The sequence below is a fragment of the Mixophyes fleayi genome, chromosome 5, assembly GCF_038048845.1.
Source record: "Mixophyes fleayi isolate aMixFle1 chromosome 5, aMixFle1.hap1, whole genome shotgun sequence".
In the NCBI taxonomy this organism is placed as follows: domain Eukaryota; kingdom Metazoa; phylum Chordata; class Amphibia; order Anura; family Limnodynastidae; genus Mixophyes; species Mixophyes fleayi.
This window is the reverse complement of record NC_134406.1, coordinates 37,009,773-37,035,676: the sequence shown is the minus strand read 5'-3', so window position 1 is coordinate 37,035,676 and position 25,904 is coordinate 37,009,773. Positions and strand designations below refer to the sequence as shown.

General features: G+C 39.0%; 1 protein-coding gene across 2 annotated transcripts in view; it reads left to right on the top strand.

Moving 5' to 3' along the window:
* NRP1 (neuropilin 1) overlaps window positions 1-25,904 on the top strand; it is a 139,752-nt gene that overhangs the window by 99,197 nt on the left and 14,651 nt on the right. For both annotated transcript variants that reach the window (XM_075212051.1, XM_075212050.1), the window contains exons 8-13: window positions 9,231-9,386; window positions 10,294-10,438; window positions 16,152-16,486; window positions 18,369-18,513; window positions 19,441-19,545; window positions 21,908-21,964. In XM_075212051.1, the coding sequence (XP_075068152.1) occupies window positions 9,231-9,386; window positions 10,294-10,438; window positions 16,152-16,486; window positions 18,369-18,513; window positions 19,441-19,545; window positions 21,908-21,964 (943 nt within the window). The remainder of the gene's footprint in view (window positions 1-9,230; window positions 9,387-10,293; window positions 10,439-16,151; window positions 16,487-18,368; window positions 18,514-19,440; window positions 19,546-21,907; window positions 21,965-25,904) is intronic.

Here is a 25,904-nt window from a genome sequence, read left to right as displayed (position 1 = left end):
TATACTTTTGACCTGATTCCTCATATTGATGGTCTGTGTCAGCTCCATATTTAATGCAAAACCCTAATCTATTGCACTATTATTTTCTGTGCTTTGCAGCTAATGAAGCTCAGTGAAGTCAATAGACAGGTCACCAGGTTGAAGTGTGGAAGGCTTCAAAGTCTAAAAGCATTGCTGAGTGATCAGCATAGCGCGCTGGGACTATAGCCACTCTTCATAGATTAGTTTGAAGAGGCAAATCAATTAAAAAAAAAAATCTATCTGCAAGCATGAGTTATTTAGATAGGAACAAAAAGTATAGACCGGCAGCAAAGGATGATATAACCTCAATGTGTATAACCCTCACACCTAGTGGGAAATGCTAATTACTTAGTTTATAAAAGTTGCCTTGGACTTGTCTACGGCACTGCTGAGACCAAGGTTAAAGTCAGCCTTTAATTAATCCTGTCTGTTTTTTTAGTGTGTTTTGCTGGGTGTCAGAACCTGGTATAATGTTTTGACGGTCTTGGTGTAAGCAAGTTTAAAGTGCATCTGTGCATGACTACAATGCTCATAAATATCATCAAAAAAGATTAAATAAAATATTGTATAGACTCTATTACATGAGTCCTTACAAAGTAGTGAGTGGTTCATTGGAGCAATTACTTTGCAGGGAATGTCAGGGGCAGGGACTGATGTAAACAACAAATGTTCTCTGTACATCTCTGCAGCATTGGTGGCGCTATATAAATAGACAATGATGAGTATATTAGGCTGTGTGCGGAGGTTAGGTTCATGTCATGGAGGTTATAGCAGAGCCGTAACTTAGAATTCTAGCGCCTGGGGCGAGAAAGACAAATGCCGCCCCCCATGCCCTCAAATTTAACCAAATTAACCTAAAATATTCCAAAATTGCGCCCCCCTTCAGTGTTGCGCTCTGGGCGGCCGCCCCTGTCGCACAGCCCTAGTTACGGCTCTGGGTTATAGATAGGCTGTGAGGAGGGATGCCATTTAGCCTTGCCCCACAATGTCAAGCATGACCCCCTCTCGAATGTGGATGAACGACCACTGTGAGTCTAGATAGCCTAGCTAACAAGCTACCATTTCAATAGCAAAAGCTATTTGCATAATTACTCCTGGTAGAAACACATTACAAAATCTGAAAAAAACTGAGATAATTATCAAAATCACGATTTTTCTGTGAAGTATCACTTGATGAAATGCTCGAAATCTGATGCTCCCCATCTGTTTACTAATATAGGGACACTAAAAGTGTTTTGGTTTATTTTCCTCTTTTACTGATCGAAGACATGAAAGTAAGAAAGAAGATAATTAGACTCTTGTCAATGAACTCCGGTTTCAATGTGAAAAATAGGTCTTAAATTAAATCAAATGAACATGTCCATTATACCATATGTGGATAGTTACTGCCGCCTTGTCTTGCTCTACAAATCATGCTTGTCATAGCTGTCTCTGGCCCAAAGCCATTACTAAAGCATTGATCTACCTACGTATGTAATGGCATCGTTCGTTAAAAGTGGTTGTGTATTAGATGTACGGCTGTCTGTGTTATCAACCACTTCCTGATATTTTAATGGATGCATTTTACTTTATGGGTCTAATTAAACACAATGGCTGGAATTTCTCTGAAATTACTGCCACTTTTTTTTCCCTGCCAGCAATAATGAATTGTTTCAGCTAGACCACTGGTCAGTAATTAAAGGTTTCTCATGAAGCTCTCACACACTCCAAATATCGCAGTCAGTTAGGGTGCTTGAAGCCTGAAAATTGCTGTTCAAGAGTAGAGCAAAATTTAACATACATGTAATTAATCATTTTAATCAGAGCCATTACAAGTTTTACAACTGCAAGAGTATAGCCTGGACATAGCCCAACATTAAACATAAATCAGATGTTATCCCCTTCATTAAAATTAGTGGGCAGGATGCATATAGGTTCCGGGGGATTGGAATGTGTGTGTGTTTATTTGCGAGTATAATTTTGGAGCTACAATTGAATTTGGAGTAAATGGAATACTTTTGATCAGGGATAGACATCCTTCGGCTATTCACCTGCGCAGGAACTGTAGAAGCATGCTGGGATTTATAGTCCAACAAAATCTGGAAACAATCAAGTTGCCAATTTTAAACCCTATCCACAATTAAACGTTTCCATAAACTAAATTGAAATGTGCCACCGAGTATTGTTTATGAAAATATACATTTGGTGTGTGTATGTTTATTCACTGTTATGTTTTATTAAATAATAGTAATAATGATACAATTTTAATGTATCCCACTCTACAAAAAAATATTTAAAGAGGAAAAATATACTGGTTATAACTAAGATTGACAACTTGCGCATGTAGCTTAGTGTCCTGTCTACAGTGAGAGCTGCTGTCATGTTTGCTTTAAGTAAAGCTGCCCATACGCCGGTAAGACCGGCCTCTTACCCAAACTACCAGCAGTTGGATCAATGTCCAATTTTCCCTCACAAGTGTGTGGGAAGTCTAAACAGTTTAGACGTTCAGTGCTTTGACTGGATTCTGAGAGACACAACAAGCACATTTAGATCAAGTTCACACAAATAATCATAATTGGTCATCCTCCATGCAGATTTCCTTACAATCCCAATTAACATCTGAAAGATCCAGATTAGATGTTGCTTGCGATCTGCAAGGCTTGTGGGACGATATATGCTATGATTGGCAGATAGGTACAAAACAACATAATTGGGGCAACACAGTGGCTTAGTGGTTAGCACTTCTGCCTTACAGCACTGGGGTTATGAGTTCAATTCCCGAATATGGATGATAATTATCCAGCAATGTGTGTAGGGAGTTTTTGATTTAAAACCATCGATTGACACTAGGGGGTAAATGTATCAAGCTGCAAGTTTCCGGCGGGTTTGAAAAGTGAAGATGTTGCCTATAGCCAGAGGTGGAGCTAGCGAGATGCTTAGCCCTGGTGTAGCTAAGCGGGGAAGAGAGAACCGGGGCCCACAGCTCACTAGTTCCCTGTGCAGTAGGCCCCATTATTGCCATGGGCCCCAGTGCGTTGCACCAATGATAGTTCCACCATAGCCTATAGCAGCCAATCAGATTCTAGCTGTCATTTTATAGAATGTACTAAATAAATGATAACTAGAATCTGATCTCCACTTTTCATACCCACTGGAAACTCGCAGCTTTATCTAGTGTTACAGCCACTTATATGTCTTTGACCATCAGACACTGATATGTCTTTGACCATCAGACACTTATATGTGTTTGACCATCAGCCACTTATATGTCTTTGACCATCAGCCACTTATATGTCTTTGACCATTTGTTCAGTTTCATAGACAGCATGAAACTTTATTCAAAATTAAAATAATCCTGAACACTGTTTCTTATTTGAAAGTACAATGTGCGTGACGGATCAGCAACGCTTCCATCATTTTCTATTGGAAAATAATTGCTATACATGACACGTGTGCTAGGACATAAGAGTTGAGCTGGAGAGCAATAATTAAAATAAAACTGTAAATTAATGAGAATTTTAATGAGCTGTAGATAGATTTTTTTTTTTTCATCCAGGCTGCTGATCTGATAGTGTAAGCTACAAAAACACATTTTAAAAAGAACATATTTTAGATGGAATCATTGGGGGACATTTATGAAAGTAGTAGAATAAGATCATTCAAAGTAATGATCTTCAGTAGACCGCCATTATTTTCATTCTCTGTGTATTGGCACGAACTCATTCATTTTCTTCTACTATATTGTTGCACAGTTTTTCTGTTAACCATTATTATAAATGTCCTTGTCCATGACTTGCAATCTCTTCCGGAATTTCCGGTAGACTCCCAAATTCCGCTTAGTTCTCTCGAACACCCCGGACAGCAGGCCATTCTCTCGCATCCAGCCCACTGCTTAGTGAAATGGGCAAGATATTTGTCTCTATGCCACAATTCGTTGCGAATAACATCATTTTGGCCCCACCCCCGCTACCTAATGACACGCTCGCCCCTCACCCCTCCGCAGTTGTAGTTCACCTCCACTGCGGCATCTCCCATAGGGGACATAATAAAATTTTGGCAAGTGTGGTCCCCCATTCTTTCTGTACAGTAAAGCTAGGTACACACTACACGGTTTTCGTCCAATAATCGGCTTAATCAGCCGACATACGACCGCTCGTTCAAAAGTCGGGTCAGTGTGTGCAGTGACACAATGGTCGAAAGTCTGCCCAAATGGATGATTGTCACCTCATTTGGTTGGTCGTACCATTAAAATTTTTTGTTCCAATCTTCTTTCTGCTGTGTAGTGTGTACAAACTTCTGACCGATCCACAACAGTGAGTACGAAATTAAAATCATTGCTCACGACAATATGGCTGTAAAAAGTCGGTAAAGGGACGTCCGCTCTTCCCTTTATCATCCTAAACAAGGCTAGTGTGTATGCAGTCCATGGACCGAGCGATCGGACCATCGATCGCATGTAAAATCGTTCGGCATAAAAAGTTGGTGGAAAATTCTGTAGTGCAGCTTAAGTTGCAGAGTTGTTGCCATTACTGAGTCTGCCTTTTGAGCTGCACTGTTTTCAGACAATGGGTACACTTCTAGGAGCTTCATGTCTCATGTCACTGTGATGTCACTAGCAGCTAGCTGACTTCTCAAGTGGCTGCCTCCACTGTGTGTCCACTATTGGTTCACGTCTACCAAAAATCACACAATGAAACTCTTCGGGCGTAAAGGGTGTCATCAACGAACCATAAAAGGTCGATATGTGTTTGTGTGAGCGATATCCGTGAAACAACAATGTACAAACATGAAAATGAGAAAAACACTCCAGGCATAAAATAAGTGTCTGCAAACTCTATTAGTACCAAAGGGAATAAAGTACTTTGTACATTGTGATACATTATAATCAGCCATCAATTAATCTTCACCTATATTCTGTAGCATACGCTTTGAGACTGCAGCGGCCTCTTCTACAGTTCTACTGTATTAGTCCCTGGGAGAGCGAAGTAATTAGTGTTTTCAGTGGAACAATGTATCAACATATGACAAAAACATCATGCTCCCTGTTTTTCTGTCTAGCTGTTTCATTTACTAGGGCTGGTAATAAATAATAAATAAAATGCAACACATACATTTTTGTATAATACAGCTGCCTATTAATAAATAAAGCAGAATGTTTTGATAAGCCAGCATCATATTTATTAGTATATGGAGACAATAAACGATGTTATCGTTGTGGGACTAATTATGATGAAATCCACACTCCTAAAGTTTTGAGTCAACTAGTAAAAATATGTTTTATTAAAGATTCATTAAGGAAAACTAAGTTGCAGGATTCATATATCAATATCAATTTCATATGGCTAATATCGACTACAATATATGTGGCATGCATAAAACTGGATACACAATGGTAATGTTCAGCCAAATTGGCTAGACAAACAATGCATGTTATACATGCTAGAAACTATTCTATTCTATTTTGTGCATAGGAGACAGATCCGCTTCAAATTGCAAGTAAATCTATTAACTTTATTGTAAATCAACAGCTGGATATTACCAAGCTGAATAATATCCATGAAATACCTGCAATGTTTATACCTAACTAAATATATCCCTCGTGTTCTTTTTCACTCCTATGTAGCGGATTGCCATGTTAGAAAGTATTTTGCTTCTCTAACTAAGCAGGCAGAGTGTGAGTGACAGCTTTGCATGCTTGCTGTGTAATGCACAATGCGGATTGGTTGGCTCATACACAGGGGCGGGGCTAGTGATCTTACAGTAACTCATATGCCTGCAGAATCAGCCTTTTGACTTGTATGATATTCCCTAAGGACACTGTTCTAAATATTTGGGAGGAGCTTCAGCTATATTGGGAGCATTAATACTTTACTATTTAAGGCTGGGTGCACACTACAGTGTTTTCAGCTGATTATCGGTCCAATCAGACAATAAACGACCGCATATCGCATCGGGAGAAATTTTGTATAGTGTGTACCCAGCCTAATAGAGTTGGCAGAGTAAAACTGAACAATGCATTTTACCTCCTTCATTCATATTCTTAAGAGTGAGGTTTAGCAGTCCTTTAAGAATTACAATTTAGTCACCTTATTCATTCTAATCAAGTCATTGTAGCTCTTTAGATCAAGTCCTACTGCACTGTGCATTATTTGCACTTCTGGAAACCTACACTTATGTAATTATAGTGCACACTTATTTTGGGTACCTCTTTATTTGTGTAATTGTCTCTGCATTCCTCCCCCACTGGAGCTAAATAAATATGTGCATTCATTTACATATATAATTTCTTCCAATCCAGGCTGATTTGTTGTTCATAAATTAGTCAACGCTTTCCACAGATCTTATATTAAATAATATTATTTTCTTGTCAAGGAGACATTTTTACACTATTTTCCATTTCATAGTCGGAAACCCTGTAATAATAATATTAATTATATAAATGAGCTCACATGGTGGCATGACAATGTTTGCACAATATGATGCCAATATAATCCAATAAGAATGAATAAGTGTGATGTAATTTATGGTAGTTAGCATGACCGTCCACAGGGGAGTTGTAGATCATCTAAGTAATGCAAAAAAATTATTAACTTAAATTAAAAATCTGTAATTTCTGCTTAATTAGTTTCTTTAGCTGCTATGTGATCCTTGAATGTCTGCCAAGTGCACAAACAAGCCACAATTTTTTTTTTCTTAAACAGATTTCCTTATCGATTTAGGCAGCTTATGAATGCTTTCCAGATATTTAAATTTTGAGTTTAACTTACTTCCTTTTAGCATGCTTGCCAGCTTCTTTTTTCTCCCCTCCGGGAAGTGCAAGCAAGGAGGAAGTGTTCCCCGCAGCTCTTATCATTCTGGCCCCACCCCCTGCAACACAATGCCATGATCATATCATCTAGCCACACAACCTTTCTATACTTTGCCCATCTTCCTTTCTCCTTGCTCCTCTCCCCTTAGTGTTCTTGTCCCTCACCCCATCTTCCTACTCTTTGTCTCCTGTCAGTCTCCCCCTCACATTTAGATTGTAAGCTCCCTTGAGCAGGGCTCTCTTTCCTCGTGTCCTTCTCCCCTTGTTCCTTGTCCCTTTGCTCTCAGCCCTCCGCCTCTTCTCTCCATTTCGTCACTTGACTCCTGCTCCCACCTTTCCTCCTCTCCCATGCCTCCTCTTCTCTACCTCTGTCTGGCAGTGCCTCCTCTTCTCCACCTCTGTCTGACAGTGCCTCCTCTTCTCCATCTCTGTCTGACAGTGCCTCCTCTTCTCCACCTCTGTCTGACAGTGCCTCCTCTTCTCCACCTCTGTCTGACAGTGCCTCCTCTTCTCCACCTCTGTCTAACAGTCCTCCCCTTCTCCACCTCTGTCTGACAGTGCCTCCTCTTCTCCACCTCTGTCTGACAGTGCCTCCTCTTCTCCACCTCTGTCTGACAGTGCCTCCTCTTCTCCACCTCTGTCAGACAGTGCCTCCTCTTCCCTACCTCTGTCTGACAGTGCCTCCTCTTCTCCACCTCTGTCAGACAGCGCCTCCTCTTCTCCACCTCTGTCAGACAGTGCCTCCTCTTCTCCACCTCTGTCAGACAGTGCCTCCTCTTCTCCACCTCTGTCAGACAGTGCCTCCTCTTCTTCACCTCTGTCAGACAGTGCCTCCTTTTCTCCACCCCTGTCAGACAGTGCCTCCTCTTCTCCACCTGTCAGACAGTGCCTCCTCTTATCCACCTCTGTCAGACAGTGCCTTCTCTTCTCCACCTCTGTCTGACAGCAGGTCTCTCACCTGCCTGCGAAATGCGAGGTGGTATCATCAAGCACAGTCCACCGTAGCAAAAATTGAGTGGGCAGAGGCTTGCTGCAAATCTAGTGATTATATTCTAAGCAAATAATGATAATTTCAATCTGTGCTTTTATATTATCCCATGTCGTGGCACAAAATATAAAAATCTCCAGTAATTTCATACTTGCCAACATTTTAAGAGATCCTGGAGGGGAGCTGATATGTGAGGACGGAAGGAGGCGGGATGTGGCGAATCATGTAATTTCGGCCACGACACAATGACACAAAAGCATCATTTTGGAGCAGTGGCAGGGCCAAAATGACGCGTTTCATTGCAAATCTTGTCATGGAAGCTCCTACCCTGCCCAATTCACTAGGAAGTGGGCAGGATGCGGGAGAATAGCATGTTCTCCAGACAGTACGGGAAAGTGGGCATGTATGAATAATATAAGTTAACATTTGGACAAATTACCATGATAGAACACAACAGTAATGCTAATTAAGATGAGGGCCTGTAATCTAAAAAATGAATGATTTTATTGCCTTTTATCAACATGTATATAAATAAAATAACTAATGACTAAATATAGAACAGTTGGAAGCAGGATGTGTTAACTCATGAAGTGAGCACTCGTGGAATCAATCTGTCAGTTCTTACACTTCCGCTGAGACTAAGAAGAGAGCTCAATATGGATAAAGTGAAGTCATCTGCAAGCAGGAAAAAAATCTTTTTACCACAGACTCTGTAAAAATCAAGTTTTGCAGCTATTTTCTGCCAAGTTCATTACAATGAAGGCATTCTGACCAGCTATTACACTTGTTTTGTTTGTCCTTTTAGATGTGGTCGCACTCTTATTGTGTACATTCTCCAAAATCGTCTACACGCAGATGTGTAGGAAACTGGGCTATGTGGAGTTGCAGCAATCTGTAGCCAATTACAGCATTGGAATTTTAACAGCAGCACAGAATAATTCAGCCAACTCCTGCATGTCCGTGTATAGGCGAGTTTGGGGTGGAAGGGACTAGGCCAACAAGTTACCAACCAAAGTATCTAAATGACAATAATAACCCAGTGACATTATGTTCCTGGTAAACTGGTTGAAAGTTTGTGATGTCAAAGTTTATATATTTCTGCTGTACATGTCAGATAAAATGGAGAATAACCAACTTCCTTACATCAGACCTTCCAACACCACCTATCGTTTATAGGAGGAGTTGGGAGGTCTGATGTAAGGAGGGGCACAGGGGCATTAATAACACTGGATGAGACATTATTCAGTTTTTAGGCACCCTCTAACCATTAGTGTCCTACACATCTGCCTTGGTTCGAATAAAATAATGGAAATGCTGGTCCTGCATTCAGTAGTTCCAACACTTCCATGGCTTCATATGAAGGTCGTCAAAGGTGTCCAAGGTCATCAAAGGTGTCCAATTAACCAACAGGTTCTCTCTGTTTGCACAACACAGGTAGACCTTGGATTACTCCGATTTGTTTCTGGAATTGGAACCCAGGGAGCTGTATCAAAGGAAACCAAGAGGAAATATTATCTGAAAACATACAAAGTTGACATTAGCTCTAATGGAGAGGACTGGATTACACTTAAAGATGGAAATAAACATCTGGTAAGAGTCAAAGTTCTACTTTTTTTTGGTCAGTAAATTAAAAAAATATCATAGCAACTAGTAAGAACTTAAAATAAAAGATCATATCTAATATTAAAATGCCTTGAAAGCCGTTATTAAACATAGATTCCATTTCTGTTTCATATCTCTCCAGTCACTTCCCGGTACTATAGCTCCCCAATCGGGTCTGTGTAATTTAAAAGGACTTAGGAGACTCGTATTTAGAATGCAAAGCAAAGGAACTATAAAAACACAAAGGGCCCCTCAACAGATGAAAAAAGACCTATTCTAGTAAAAAAAAAAAAAATGAAAAGAAAAAAAAAGCAACTTAACACACATCCTTCAAGACCACTATTTATATATGTATGTTTATAAAAAGCAGTTGAAATACATAAAAAGTGATTTGTGGTAAATTGTTATTTTAGGCGGTTACTCACTTCTGTTAATAGCTAAAATAAAAAAGATTGTCCCTTAGGAGAAAAGCAATAAGTATTTTATTTTAGGTGGTATTACGGCCGCTTGCAGAAAAGCAATAGAGAAACAGAATTTATACACCATAAAATTACCTATTTAGTGGGATTTTTCAGAGTATTCTTCAACAAATAAACAATGTTTTATTCAGGCCTTGTATTTTTTCATTCTACATACATAATTAAGCATGTGGTATGATATTGTTGAACTAACTGTTAAAGAATGTAACTATATTTGGTAGCACAATGGAGGCATTGTGGTGGATATTCATAAAAATACAGCCTTGGTAATTAATAGGCTGGATATTGGGACAGCACCCAAAATGGCTGTGTCCACTGTGAGAATGTGGCAAGTTCATTTTAAGTGATACCAGAAATAATGAAATCACTTGTCCATAATACACTGAATATCTAATGATAATCCTTGCTTACTTCAGGTGTTTATAGGAAACAACAACCCAATCGATGTCATTTATAGAGCATTCCCCAAACCTGTGTTAACGCGGTTTATTAAAATCCGTCCTGTGACTTGGGAGAACGGCATTTCATTGAGATTTGAAGTCTATGGCTGTAAAATAACAGGTAACGATAGTATGTTTATATCTTGGTGTGTTTGTTTTGACTGTCAATTTTAATTTTACTGGTCATACAAGTGGATTGAGTCTTTTTTTTAAAAAAATGTATATGGATAGTAAAGACAGATTACTGAATCAACGTATGTTTTTTTTTTATTAGACAAAAAGGATTAAAATAAAACCAAAGTTGCTTTTCAATTGCAGTTTCTGTTATTATATATTATCAGTTTATTCAATGTATTTGTGTAAACACAGTACAGCTACACACATCTTCCATCTTCAGGGAGTTTGTAGCAATGGTATAGGAAATATTTTTACAAGTACCTTCTATAGGCTGTTCACTCAAAGGGGCATATTTACTAAACTACGGGCTTGAAAATGTGGAAATGTTGCCTATAGCATCCAATCAGATTCTAGTTATCATTTATTTAGTACATTCTCCAAAATGACAGCTAGAATCTGGTTGCTATAGCCACTTTTTCAAACCTATAGTTTAGTAATACCACTTTCATACTGCCGCCCCGGCAATATCCCGGGTTTTTCAAGCCGGGTTTTTGCCGGGGCTCGGAGCGCCCCACCTCAGAAACACCAATTATACTGCACCTCGGACCCGGGAATTTCCCGGGTTGACCCCATTCATACTGCACAAGTCTGTGCCCTGGCAATTTGTGGGAGTCATCACCAGAGCAGTTTTCATTGGCTGAAAAATGGTGATGTCATTGAAAGGTGACTGTTTTTTTTTTCTTCCACGGGCTCCCACCGATGACATCATCCTCCAGAGACAGGCAGACAGCCAATCAGCTTGTTTTCTGTGCAACCCGGGTTGAAAAACCCGGGTTGCACCATTCATAGTGCAGGCAACCCGGGTCCGACCCGGGAATTACCCCTCGATAAATCCCGGGTTGAAGACCCGGGTTTTTAGACCCGGGATTTTTGACTTGTACCATTCATACTGCACCAAGACCCGGGTCGTTTGAGCTCGCCCCGGCAAAAACACGGGATTTTGGTGCAGTATGAATGGGGTAAATATACCCCTAAAAAACAGAAAATGGCTGTTAACAGAAGGTTTCAACAAGAACAGTGGTAGCTTAAATACTCACCAACTATACTATTATTTATATATATATGTTACGGTGAAACACCGAAATTGGAGAATGTCGACTTTCACCAGTGAATGTCAACATTCACATAGTCGCTTGGTGTATGTCCGAAATATTTGTTAAATATCCTTATTTCTGACTTACACCGGTGAATGTCGACATTCACCATGCACTAATGGTGAATGTTGAACATGTTCGAGATTCATCTTTCTTTCTCCGTAGTTCAGTCGCGATAAATTTTCGCCTCTCTTTTTGAGAGGAATGATTAGGAACTTTAATTCACAGTACATTTAAAATAAGATACGAAAATAATAGAAGGTAAAAACTTACTCAATTATACAGTACATTCAAAATGAGAAAGGTAAATAATAGTAGTAAAAAACTTCAGATCCTATTTATTGCAGCAGGTTAAACTATTATGACACTTTGAATTGCATAAGAGGCCCTTGCTTTTGCAACTGCATTTATTTGTCGAACACTTTCTTTTGCAATGGCAGCGTGTATAGCCTTGCCCACCGCTTCTCGAATTAGCAACAGCTGCTTCTCTCAGCGAATCACTCATTCCACCAGAACACGGGATTTGACAGGAAACAACCTGTCGCCTATATGTCGGCTCCTCCCTTTTTGTCCTTCACCAGAGCATGTCTGTGATTGTCGACATACACCAGTGAGGGTCCGAATGTACAAGAATGTAATGAAATATTCGATCTTTCACCGACGTATTTGGTGTTTGTTGACATTCACTGGTGAAAGTCGACATTCTCCAATTTCGGTCTTTCACGGTAACATATATATATATACACACACACACTAAAGACTGTTCTTTCTTATAAGAAATATATCAAATGAATACTTATAAACTACACACTAAACAGAGCATGTGTTCTCTATTGTCAATTTTTACAACATGTCACCATACACATTCCATAAATAATATAGCTCAACAATAATGGCTCAGCGGCATATCTTACTTATTCAACAATCGATATTACGTATTCTTAGGAGTTCAACAATCAATCTAACACATTGGAATAAAATCCAATCCCTTGTCTTGACTTCAAATAATAAAAATCTTTATTGGCGAAATATCAGACCTTTCACCAGTGTTTATCAGCCTCAAATTAACAGTGATTTAACCTTGAATCGCATTGTGATGCCGGTCCTTTACCACCACCGTACACTAATCCTGCTGCCAATACATAACACTGAACAGGACAACATTACTAAAGGGGTGAATTTATCAAGCTGCGGTTTGAAAATTGGAGATGTTGCCTATAGCAACCAATCAGATTCTAGCTGTCATTTTGTGGAATGTACTAAATAAATGATAACTAGAATCTGATTGGTTGCTATAGGCAACTCCTCCACTTTTTCAAAACCTCAGCTTGATAAATTTACCCCTAGAAATGTATTTTGTTTTGCTTTGCTTTGCATTTTTTTTTTTAGGGTGTTTGCAAGGTATCTTTGTAGTTTAGTCTACACACTGTTGAGATTGCACCTTTGTTATTAATTGATACAATTACATATTCACACACACTACATGCAACATTATTGTTTTCGGTTAGAAAGCCAATTTAGCACCAAGTGAACTGTATTGCTGATGTTCTCAAGGCCCCTGTGTGTGCAATTAAGAGTTGATTGCACCTGACTCCCACCATCTCCAGTCCCCAGATATCCATTTAATATGAAATAAACACCTGAGCACAGCTGTATGGCTTCATTTTCTATGTCATGCATACACAACACTAAGAAAATGTTTAGAGGTTTTTGTTTCCTTTTATTATAGCTGAATCAAAACATAAAATCACGCTGAACATTCAAATTTCCCAGATAGGCATCTAGCAGACTAAGAATGTATATTTACTTGAAAAGAGTATTAAACTACCAATTATAGCTTCAGGATTTTTTCTTAGAATTCTCATATGGAAAATGTAACAGAAGATTTATAATTAATCTATGATCTGATCCCTTGTACGTGATGGTGACCCTTGTTTCAGTTTATTTGCGCATTTCTCATGTTTATTGGTAATTAAAGGATAAAGTCAAATAATATTTGTATTTTGTTGACAAGTTTAAAAAAATGTAAGTGGCTAATTAATTATTTACCATTCATTACCTATTGGCCTATGTGGTGTAATTATGATTAATCTCTGTGTGTTCAGATGGAATTGCTTTTGAATATTCCATCTTCTATCTCAGGGGCAAACACAGGATTTGTAGAGGGGGGTTTCCACACCACGCCACCAGTGGGTGTGACCAGCATGCATGGGGGCGTGGCTATAATTTTAGACAGTGCTTGGCTGCTCTCCAACTCTTCCTATTCCTATAATTTACATGGGCAATGCTGCGTGCACTACTGTTAGGCTCTCCCTTTTCAAGCAGAGCCGTGTGAAGCGGGGACAGGGTCCAGCCACCTCAATTATACAGTGCCCCATGCTGGGGGGGGGGGGGTTCCAGGCACTTGGAAACCCCCCTCGGTTTGCCTATGCCTCTCCTTCCTGCGCAGCCTTGTGATGTCACAAGGACATTAGCGTGATCAAACAACTGCAAATGCTCAAATGACAATGTTCAAGAAAACACATTGGGCCTGATTCATTAAGGCACGCAAAAGGAACGTAAATGGCGGGGGGGTTTTTTTAAACACACATAATTCGGGTATACTCACGTCCGTATTCAACAAGGAGCGGATCTGAAGAAATGTCTCCTGTCGAATATGGTTCTAGGTGCGCTCTACTGTAACAGACAATACACTGCAGGATACATACAATACATATGTGGAATATAAAGTCCCATCAGAACGCACAGGAAAAAAAAGTATTCAGTTAATGTCAACTGTTAATAATAGAGATGCTCAGGCTCGGTTCCCCAAGAATCGAACACACCTGAACTTAGCAGATCCGGCTTGGCTCGGTACTTTCGCGCGCCCTCGGAATTGAAAACTAGGCAAAACGTCATTGTTACGTCATCGGTTCTCGCGAGCTTTGGATTCTATAAGTACCGCCCTCCATGGCAATCCAGCCCCATTTCACAATGGACACCGAAGGGGTAGCACAGTTCTTGGCAGTCTCTAGTGCAGTTGGGCAGCGACATAGGTAGAAAAGAAAGAGGGGTAGCAGTGTTCTTCAAAGTCTACAGTGACATTCAGGAGAGCTCCATTGCTCCATTGCTAATTGTCATTGCTGAAATACAAATAATGGGTCATGCAGTCTTGGTCTTCTAAATCTGCAGTCTTTGTTTGAAAGAGTATGAAAATAATATTGTGACCTGTGAGGTGGTCAAAATTGAATGCAAGTGACTTGAAATTAGTGTTATTGAGGTTAATAATGTAGAGGGAGGGTGAAGCAAAAATATGTGATTTTAGCAAAAAAAAATAGGGATTGTAGGAAAAAAATTGGGAACCAAAACATGCAAGGCTGGTTTTGCCAAAACGAAAACACGAAGTTAATCCAGATCCAAAACCAAAACCAAAACACAGGGGTCAGTGAATATAGTTATATATAGTCATTAATGACAAAATATTTCCATTTTTCTCCCTCCATACATTACATTTATTAGGATGTTATTAATGTCTACTGTACATATAATGCATTTTTACAGGCACTCGGCACTTACACCTGTCCTGTAGCTGGTGCAAGTGAAACAACAGAAAAACACATAGCTGAGAGATGCCCAAAGCTTGAATCGGACATTACTGCCTGCGTTTGAGCATGGCACACCCTTGCTATACATTGACTACGCCCATGCCCATCCATGTTCCACCCATGACCTAAGGGTCCTTTACTCTCTAAAATGAATTGGATGTTGCTATATTCACTGGAGTATAGTCCAGTTCTGGGCATGCGTAGAGCAATTTTAAGCAAAATATATGTCTGCTTTTACGTTCCTTAAAGTATCAGGTCCATTGTGTTTTTGCAATTATTTTGTTGTTAAATATATGCTCTTAAAAAATAATGTACCCATGATGTAGCTATTTGTGTAAAAAGTAGCATATTCTTACATTTTACAAATTTGCATTATTTACTTTGATCAAATTGAATACATAATTTAAGCATTACAATTGTAATAACTAAATATAAGGTAGGATATGTCTTGCACATATTTTGACAGATATTCACCTTTGTGCCTTCATTCTTGAAATTGTGTGTTTACATTGATACAACGTAGTCTCCAAAATTAATTTGTTTAGTTGGGCCTAATAACGGGGGTGGATATGGTAGACACTGATTTATGTTGTCTCCATGTACAAACAATTAGCTAACTTAGTGGATGTGTCTGTCTCTTGTTTGTCAGCTTTCTGTCAATATCCAGTGCTTCCAGGCAGACTCCTCCCACAGTGGCTAAAGACTCCACCCACTGGTTGTAGACCCTGCCCCCCAAACTGTTGCATCAATGAGATGTTTATCACACACAAATAAGAATGACAGAGTTTTAGGAGGAAATAAGGGGATTATGCAACAACAAAACAATTGGTTCTCTAAGTAGTTTGTTGCACAAATAGGTATAGGCTTCCAATAGAAATTGTATTGCAGGTTAATTATCCAATATCTACAAACACAAAGGAAAATACAAAAAAAGTAAGTAAAATATAATTAAGTATTTAATTAACTTTTCATTTTGCAGATTATCCGTGTTCTGGAATGTTGGGGATGATTTCAGGACTGATCTCAGATTCCCAGATTACAGCCTCTAACCAAGAGAATCGGAACTTGATTCCTGAGTATGCCCGCTTGGTAACCAGCCGCCTTGGGTGGGCGCTGCCACCCGCAAACAGTCATCCGTATACAAAGGAATGGCTGCAGATTGATCTTGGAGAGGAAAAAATTGTAAGCGGAATTATCATCCAAGGCGGGAAACTTAGGGACAACAAAGTTTTCATGAGAAAGTTCAAGATTGGATATAGCAATAATGGGACTGAATGGGAAATGATCATGGACTCCAGCAGGAACAAAGCAAAGGTGAGGAGAAAAGTCCAATAATTAAATGGCAGCAAAGAAACTTTGTGCAATTCACATACTGTATAATCTGCTCACGTATATATCTAGCTATTCTGAAAATATTTCATATTTGTGTAATATAAAGAGTAATGTATACTATGACATCAAACTGATGTCACTTTCATCATAAATAGAACTCTAGCATTTTAAAATAACTTCTCTACAGTGTCCTACCCACAAAAACCTGCTTCCTCCCCAATATAGACACACGGGGCCTGAGTCATTAATATATAGCTTTGTATTTATACTGAAATGTAAAGTTGATCTAGGACGTGCCCAACCCCAACTAGAGTTCTGACTCCACATTTTAAAGTTACCTCCCCCTCCGATGCAACATGGTTTTGCTAAGGTGCAAAGTTACTCCTTTTTTATGCTTTGCTTTCCTTAATGACTCAGACCCACATTGTTCTCCCCGGAATGGAAATGAAAAGTTTAAAAACCTGATCTATCATGTAAGAAGCTGCAGGCTTGGACGGCGCTCCATGTGGGGTTTTAAAAAAACATTGGATTAGTGACATTATGTCGCTCATTTAGTGTTTTAGGCGCCACCTAATCATTGTCACCCAACCGTCTAGGTCACCTAATGGTAGCACTGGTCATGTCCATTAGCCCTTTCTTTACCTTGGATGAAAATTGGGCAGATATGAAATTATTTCCAAATGAAGATTGCTAGGTTAATATGCGTTTCCCATGAATATTTTATCTTACAATATAGTGGTACAGTGACCAGTTTCATGACAATGGGGGACAATGGGGGGTCTCTAACTTCATTGTTATATAGTCAGTTGATGTTGGCCACAGTAATCTGTTAAGCTGAATCTGTCGTTTTTCTAGTCCTGTTTAAAAAATGTAAATAAAGTCCACATTATATGGGGGGAATTCAATTGGCCGCGTTATAAGTAAAAGTAACGTGACCTGCTCATTATTACTGTTATTACGGTAATAATGCGCTTTATTACCATTATTACGGTAGTTTCAACGCTGGCTTTTTGCTCGCAGCTCCCTGAACTACCGTAATAACGATAATAGTTTTAACAACACGGAAATTCAGGGGGAATTGAATTCCCCCCTATGAGTAGTTTCTTATATACTGTTGAAAATGATCTTTTGTATTGGAAGCGGGTCTATTCGCAACAAGTTTCACATTTTTAAATTATAGTCTCCAAAAACGTAAGACTGAAGATTATGGGGACTGGAATCAAAGGACAAAATTATCAGCCTAGCACAAGTTAAATCATGTGTAAGGCTTTGATCTGTATTAAATATTCATATTACATGATAGTGTCCTTTTAAATTTGTGACATTATTAATGTGGAATATTCAAAGATATTTTTAATAAAAGAGAATCTTATAAAATCTCAGCGACGAGTCGTGAGTCAGGTTACAGGAATGAAATTTTAAAATAATGAACATGTTTGTCTTGCATGCGAAGAATGAAGATCACTTAAAGTCAAATGACCTTTTAATGACAAATTGCTTCAGAGTGGATCTTAATACTTAAATAAAGCTGCCATGGCCAATTGATAAAATGTAATCAAGGTGCAATGGAAGAAAGTGATTTAGTCTTTTCTGATTAAGCTTAACTCTTTGTTAACCTTTTGCTAGCTGTGGCACATTGGTTCGAGTACTCGCTGACGTGTGTTTAAGGATGCGTGTTCAAATGGCAGTGAGATCGCACGTCCGATTCTAACCTGCGTTATATCTGGCTGCTAGCGACATTCTTAGAAACTCGAAATGTGCAGAAGATTTTGCTCACCGCTATTCACGTTGTTGCAGATCAGAATATTAATCTGTGTCAGAAACTGAATAGAATATTGACACAAACCCTCTTTCATATTTGCAGACGTTTGAAGGCAATACAAATTACGACACCCCAGAATTACGGACCTTTGCACCCATATCAACCCGATATATCCGCATAGTTCCTGAAAGAGCTTCCGTGGCTGGCCTAGGTTTACGACTGGAACTATTGGGCTGTGAAATTGAAGGTAACCGACCTTACACACATGTACATTTAATACATTATATGTGCATATACTTTCTTATTTCTGTTTGCCAAAGAGTAAGGCCTGTCATATATATTTATTGTCCTTAGAGTCGAATTACATTATCGCTAATGCTTTTTGTATTCCTTCATTGATAATCTATCCTATGGCCAATCTTCTAGGATTTACAGTCCTTAATAGAGGGGATATTAATGTTCCACACAATGGCCTTACTTCCATATCCTGTAGATGGCCCATTATGGCCATTTGCATCTGTCATTATGGCTAATGTATATTGTTGGGGGGGTCTAACATTCATTCAAGCAAATGGCCGTATTGTGTCCTGCACTTAACTAGTTAATGAATCAATGTCGGCTAAGACATATTATTGTACAGTGCTCCGCGATTGATAAATCCAAGGTCCCTATAACACATTATGCAGATAAAAAGGGACCTTGTAAATTCAGAACACAATGGAATAACTATATGACTATAGTGTGATCGCCGAACAGTTTCCCCAAATACAGCAACGTGTGCTTTTTGGATCAGCTACATTAGAATTGTATTAGATCTGAGCCCTATGATGTATTTAGACCTAGAGGGCATCTTCTCTCCTTATCAATACAAAGAAAGACAGGAATCTGGCATTACATTAAATACACTGAGCTGGTTTGGCTGTATCTCTGTTTGGAACCCACAAGCTTAGAGGAGAAATAGAGAAACTTGGTTAAATTCCAGGAACAAATCAGGACAAATTACTGAAGAAAGAAGTGAAACTTTTAGAAATGTTTTAACTTTCAAAAAAGTTAGAACGCAGAAGATACGCATTATATTTGCTGTTATCTGAATAGTGATATGAATGAGGATAAATACGATGTTACGTTAATAAACAATGACCTTGGGTTTGACTTCTTTACCTCTACTTTTCAGTACCTACATCCATTCCCACCACACCGAACATCGGACCTGATGATGACTGTGACGACGACCAACTTCTCTGCCCCAGTACAACAAGTGAAGACTACAGACTGACAGGTGCAGTGATGTCCCATTCTGAGACTCTTAGGGGCATATTCAATTGTTGGCGTCACTCGGAAAAGTAACGCGGCGTGCGCACTATTACCGTCATTACAGTAATAGTCAGCGTAATTACCATTATTACGGTACCTTTAACGCTGGATTTCAGCTCGCAGCTCAGGGAGAATTACCGTAATAACGGTAATATTTTTAACGCCGTGGGAAACGCCAACAATTGATAATGCCCATTAGTATCATTTTATGAGCTATTAAGAGACACAGACAGTTGGTCGTCTGCTGCTGAAAGACATCTAGAGGTACAAATGTTTTCTTTGCTGCACAAAAGGGGCACTAATGAGAATTGTCAGAAATTTGCCCATGAGCAGATAATAATGATGCTATTAAATTGGCTAACATAGGTCAGCTGTATTTCATTAAATAATCTATTTGGCATAAAAAAAGGCCATGAGATCATTGTGTTCCATTAACCTCTGATTTGTCAAACACAATAACCACATATAATTCTCAACTGATCTGTTTAAGCAGATATATAAGTACATATATGTACATGTGTGTGTATATATATATATATATATCAATATCTGTATTGCATACATACTGTCATCTGTATTCTACATATAAGACACACAGAGTTAGATATATGTAGAAGACTTATAAAGTCGTTATCAGTCCGATAGTTGCAATAAGTTCCTAAATACTTTGAGCCTGATTCATTAAGGATCTTAACTTGAGAAACTTCTTATTTCAGTCTCCTGGACAAAACCATGTTACAATGCAAGGGTTGCAAATTAGTATTCTGTTTTGCAGATAAGTTAAATACTGACTGTTTTTTCATGTAGCACACAAATATATCAACTTTACATTTCAGTGTACAAATAAGCTATCAAGTATTTATGTGCTACATGAAAAAAACAGTCAGTATTTAACTTATGTGCAAAACAGAAAACTAATTTGCACCCCTTGCATTGTAACATGGTTTTGTCCAGGAGACTGAAATAAGAAGTTTCTCAAGTTAAGATCCTTAATGAATCAGGCCCCTAGTCGTGATGCTCTTTCGTTGTGCTTTCTGATTTCAAAACATAAAAGTTTACACCCTGTTAACACATCACATGCTTATTGTTTTGCAAGTCTTAACTAGTTGAATATTTGGAAAAAATATCTTTATATTTGAGGACCCCAGTATTGTTTTAATTAACCGAATCCTCACATTTCATTAAAATAAGCTCAGCATTCCAAATAAAACAAAAAGGAAATGTGTTGGTGTTGGCAGGATTCAACACGTTAACAAAAGACTGGTTTCAAATTTCACCTATAGTAATTTTAAGTTTTCATTGTTAAAAAATCAACATCTTTAAACTGCATAAAACTTGTTGGAAAATATACCCAGCTAACTGGAACTTAATAAGAACCATTAAATGCTGTGACCTGAAGCCACATGTTGTTTGTTAAGTATCAATGTGGCATCACCAGGATGGATTTTTTTATTTTTTTTTACACAATAATTACTGGCTCATTAAAAACATCTTTTCATTCCTGGCTTAAAAGTTCATTGCGTTAAACAAAAAGACGGACAAGAGTGCAGGATATTCCAGTCTCCCAGAACTGTTGTAAAAGCAATAATCCAATAATTGCTTTAATTGCTTCGAGTTCCATTACACCTGTTAATATTTTCAACAATTGACACAACAGCCATTCATATGTAATCCAATAGTCAGACTTGGAGCACTTGGGATAATTTAGTCCGCATAGGCTATAAAATTAATAAAAACCACACGATTGACACAAGCCCCTGGTAATTGTTACCAGCACCTTAAGTGTGAATCTAATTTTAATCTATGCCAGTTTCATTTCACATCAAAGTATATTACAGTAAGCCTATACCCTTGATATTGTGGGGATGAATTTGTACTGAATCAAAACCATACTTTCCTCTTGCAATGATGTTAACAATTAATTGGATTGGATAAAATATTATTTAAATCTCTCACCTCGCCTTCATCATGGAATTTTATAGAGGAAAGTTATATTCTAGAATTTTCAATTGGTTGATACTTTTTCTGGTTTGAAAATCTTTACTCTTATTAGTATTTATTAGTAAATTAGATTATTATTCCCCTGAGATGGACAGTGAATTTGAGGTTTTCTGTCGCATCCATTTAACCAGTAATTGAGGAATAATCATACATATCTAATTTACGTAACCAAAACGGTTTCTTTAATGGGTAGAAAGCTGTTTCATACACACATCTCTTTGGAGTTTTAATGTAACTTAACCTGGGTCTCTAGAAATTCATGGCAAATTGTAAAATGTAACAAATCTTGTTGTTTCTAAATCAGTTTTTTTGTGAATTTATTTTAGCTGAAACTACAATGCAAAGTACAGAGATGCCAACCAGAGAAGGCAGCACTGAGTCAGGTAAGACAGACGTTTCTGTATATTTCAACACCAACCATTTTCAGATATAAAACCAAATGACTAAAACTATGTGAAGGTTTCACACCACATTGCATTGGAATTGCATGAGGTTTGAATTCACTTCTAGACACAATTTACTATTGATGTTTGTAGAGTAATTTCATGTTTGTAACTTATATTGGTATATGTGGAGAGTAGTGATGTCACTAGGGTCACATGACTCACTGTGAAAGTGTTCCACCATGGAATGTACAGCTGTCAATGAAGGTAAAACACAACCAGATACTAGGACATCCGTCGTGCTTTGGGGTATAGTTCCCCTTAAGTGTGAACAAAACATTTTTATAAACAAGACCTATTTTTCCTTTAATGGATACAAAAAAACATATTTTCTGCGTTAAACACCCCAAGCTGAAGAAAGATGGAACAATGCACCACAGACCGCTGGCGTTTCTCTGGCTCTGTAAAGCTTCTTAGCATCTGTTCCTGTTTGTTCCATAAATATATATTTTTTCCTTTTATCTACATGTAAATTCTCCATGGTGAGCACAGGAATGTGCCATGTTTGTTTGAATACTAAACAGAACACAATGAGCGGGTTTAACGAGCCCTATTCAGCACTGCAGAGTTACCGCCATAGATTTCCTATTTGCAAACTGAATTAAAAAAAAACCAAATGACATAAATGTGGATGGGTACTCATAGGACCACTGGTAATACACTGGTAGATAGATAGGGCCTGGATAATAGCTGCCATGTGAATGTTAAGTGATGGTATTTGTTCCACTTGTATTCCACAATTATACTTTTGTTTGATGCTTCTCCATATGTATAAACAATGGATGTGTACTGCTGCATAGACCTGTATTTACTAACGTGCAAAAGTACAGTAACACAGAGCAACCAATCAGCGATCAGCTTTGACAGCATTCTAATGTAATTTAGACAATAAGTATCATTCACAAAGAGATATGGTGGAGCGCAAACATAGGCTCTATACAAATTACACCTATTTTTACAAAGTACTTGTAATTCACATCCACCCTGTGAATATCCAAATCGGGATACAGTTCTGAAAGAGAGCATGTCTGTGCCACGTTAGGGAGCGTGTCTGTGTCACATTAGGGGGCGTGTCTGTGTCACAATAGGGGCGTGTCTGTTCCACGTTAGGGGCGTATCTGTGTCACAATAGGGGCATGTTTGTGCCACATTAGGGGGCGTGTCTGTGTCACAATAGGGGAATGTCTGTGCCACAGTTAGGAGGCGTGTCTGTGTCACAATAGGGGCATGTCTGTGCCATGTTAGGGGGCGTGTCTGCGTCACAATAGGGGCATGTCTGTGCCACGTTAGGGGGCGTGTCTGTGTCACAATAGGGGCATGTCTGTGCCATGTTAGGGGGAGTGTCTGTGTCACAATAGGGGCATGTCTGTGCCATGTTAGGGGGAGTGTCTGTGTCACAATAGGGGCATGTCTGTGCCATGTTAGGGGGAGTGTCTGTGTCACAATAGGGGCATGCCTGTGCCATGTTAGGGGGAGTGTCTGTGTCACAATAGGGGCATGGCCACACACCTGTGGGTGTGAACTGCGCTCTGATGTGCTAGGCCACCCCCAACATCCCACCCATTCCCAAAAATCACTCTTCACTTGCTGTGAGCACCAGTGAAACCTGCCTCTAGTGCCCACGGCACTGGCTCATCATGGTACCCCCCAACTTCCCTCAAGTCGGGACAAAGGTACCAACCGCTGCTCTCCGGCTAGAATCGAGACAGTCGTGAGGAATGTATTTGACCCGCCCCCTAATTACTTTCATTCAACGTTTCTGTTTTTCTCTCCATATACTCTTTATTGGACCCTTATTCATGTTTCATAATTAATGGCAGTAAGTGAGGTCAGGGCTGCCTTAAGTGTCAAATGTTATAATTAACGTTGCTATTTGTTTTTATATACATTGGTTTATTGTAGCTCATTGCACCAGCATCACCTGCATAGAACAGCATCTTCATTTCCACCTTACCAGTTTATTTAAATGTCTGATCCAGGAAACCAAATATATTTTTTGTGAAACGTGTGTTTGGTGCATCATATCGCTTCTCCACAACAATGATAAACATCTCCATTGTGCATCGTCTGCAAATATACTTCCATGGCCTCGCAATGACACGTGCCGGGCGTTTAGACTGACCATCCATACATGGACTTTAATTCAAGCAAATATCTGATTATTTACTATGTGATCCAGTGCTTTTGTACATCTGTCTGGCATTCCCTATACATATATGAATGTGTCTTTAAATTCAAACTAGCATGATGTAAGACAGATCTCCAAACCATGAGTCAATGCAGCCTGTTCAGTTATGTTTTTATCTAGTCAGCCTCAATAAATAGCCAGATGATTGCATTTACTCCAGTAATCTGTTTTCCCTAACACACAATGTATGCAGTGATTAAAACATTGCTACTTCTACTGCAGTCATACAGTCAGTTGTAAAGTACAACTCTCACATTCAGTTTAAAGGGAAATTATAACCAAGCATATGTTCGACTTAACAACATTTAAAAAATACATACTCTATTCTGCAGCTGTTGTTGTTTTTTTTTTTATATATGTAGCTCATACTTGCCAACTCTCCTGGAAAGTCCGGGAGACTCCCGAAATTCGGGTCAGTCTCCTGGGCTCCCGCGAGAGCTGGCATTTCTCCCGCATCCGGGATTTAACTCGGTTCTCGGTGAATCGCGCCACAACGTAAATGATGGTTTTCTTGGGGGGCGGGACCAAAATGACACGATTGGTCGCGCCCCGCCCCCTCCCGCCCTCCAGTCACGCCCCTCTCGGGAGTAGGTAAGTATGCCAGGGGGGTAGCCATCATTCCTAATTCCTAGTTTGGCTGCTTCTGTTCAGCAGATGACCTTTCTAGATCAATTTTTTTTCTTAAGTTTGTGCAGCTGTCCTTATTCTTCAGACCACTATTTCATTGGTTACATAACATTTCATAAAGGACCTTATGACAAATAAGGTATTGTAAAGGAAAGTAGTGAATGTGATAAGAAGCTCATTTTAATGTACAGCCAACCCCCTGTAATATATCTATAGCTAAACTGAGCTATAATTAAAGTATGTTATAAGTATATTTACCAGTTCATACTTAGAAGTGGAGAATACACACAAATGTCTATTGTGATTTTCCAGGTCATGCCTAGAGTCCATGAGGTGCAGATACCAAACATCTTCCATGTTTCTCTACTAAATTGGTTTGGGTTAGATTTTGCCCCCGAGTTGCCAAACCTGTATCCACTCTTCTTGGGGGTCCTTAGTGAAGACTGGGGTTCCCGTTAGACTCTATAGACACCCAAGTGGGTGCACATATGAACTTGTACTAATTTCCACTAAAGCAACAGAAGTTATATTATTATATTAACCCACAGACGATTATATAGCAGAAACCTATATACCTTGTCCAGTAAATATGTGCAGCTTGCCACCGGCGGGTGTCTAGTAGTGCCCACAGTTCATATTATGCCACACAGTAATGCCCACAGTTCATATTATGCCACACAGTGATGCCCACAGTTCATATTATGCCACACAGTAGTGCCCACAGTTCATATTATGCCACACAGTAATGCCCACAGCTCATATTATGCCACACAGTAGTGCCCACAGTTCATATTATGCCACACAGTAGTGCCCACAGTTCATATTATGCCACACAGTAGTGCCCACAGTTCATATTATGTCACATCCCTTTATAACTATACATTTTAGATTTAAGTGTCAAACAGATACCATTAAGACATGAATCCACAAAGCATACCTAAAGGAGACAGTCTGGAATAACTAAGAAGTATGTATAATAATAGTGAGATGGGAAACAACATGTCTTATTAACTCATTCCAGAATAGGTCCATCCTACTTGTCCACACCTGACCCAAGAGGTGTAT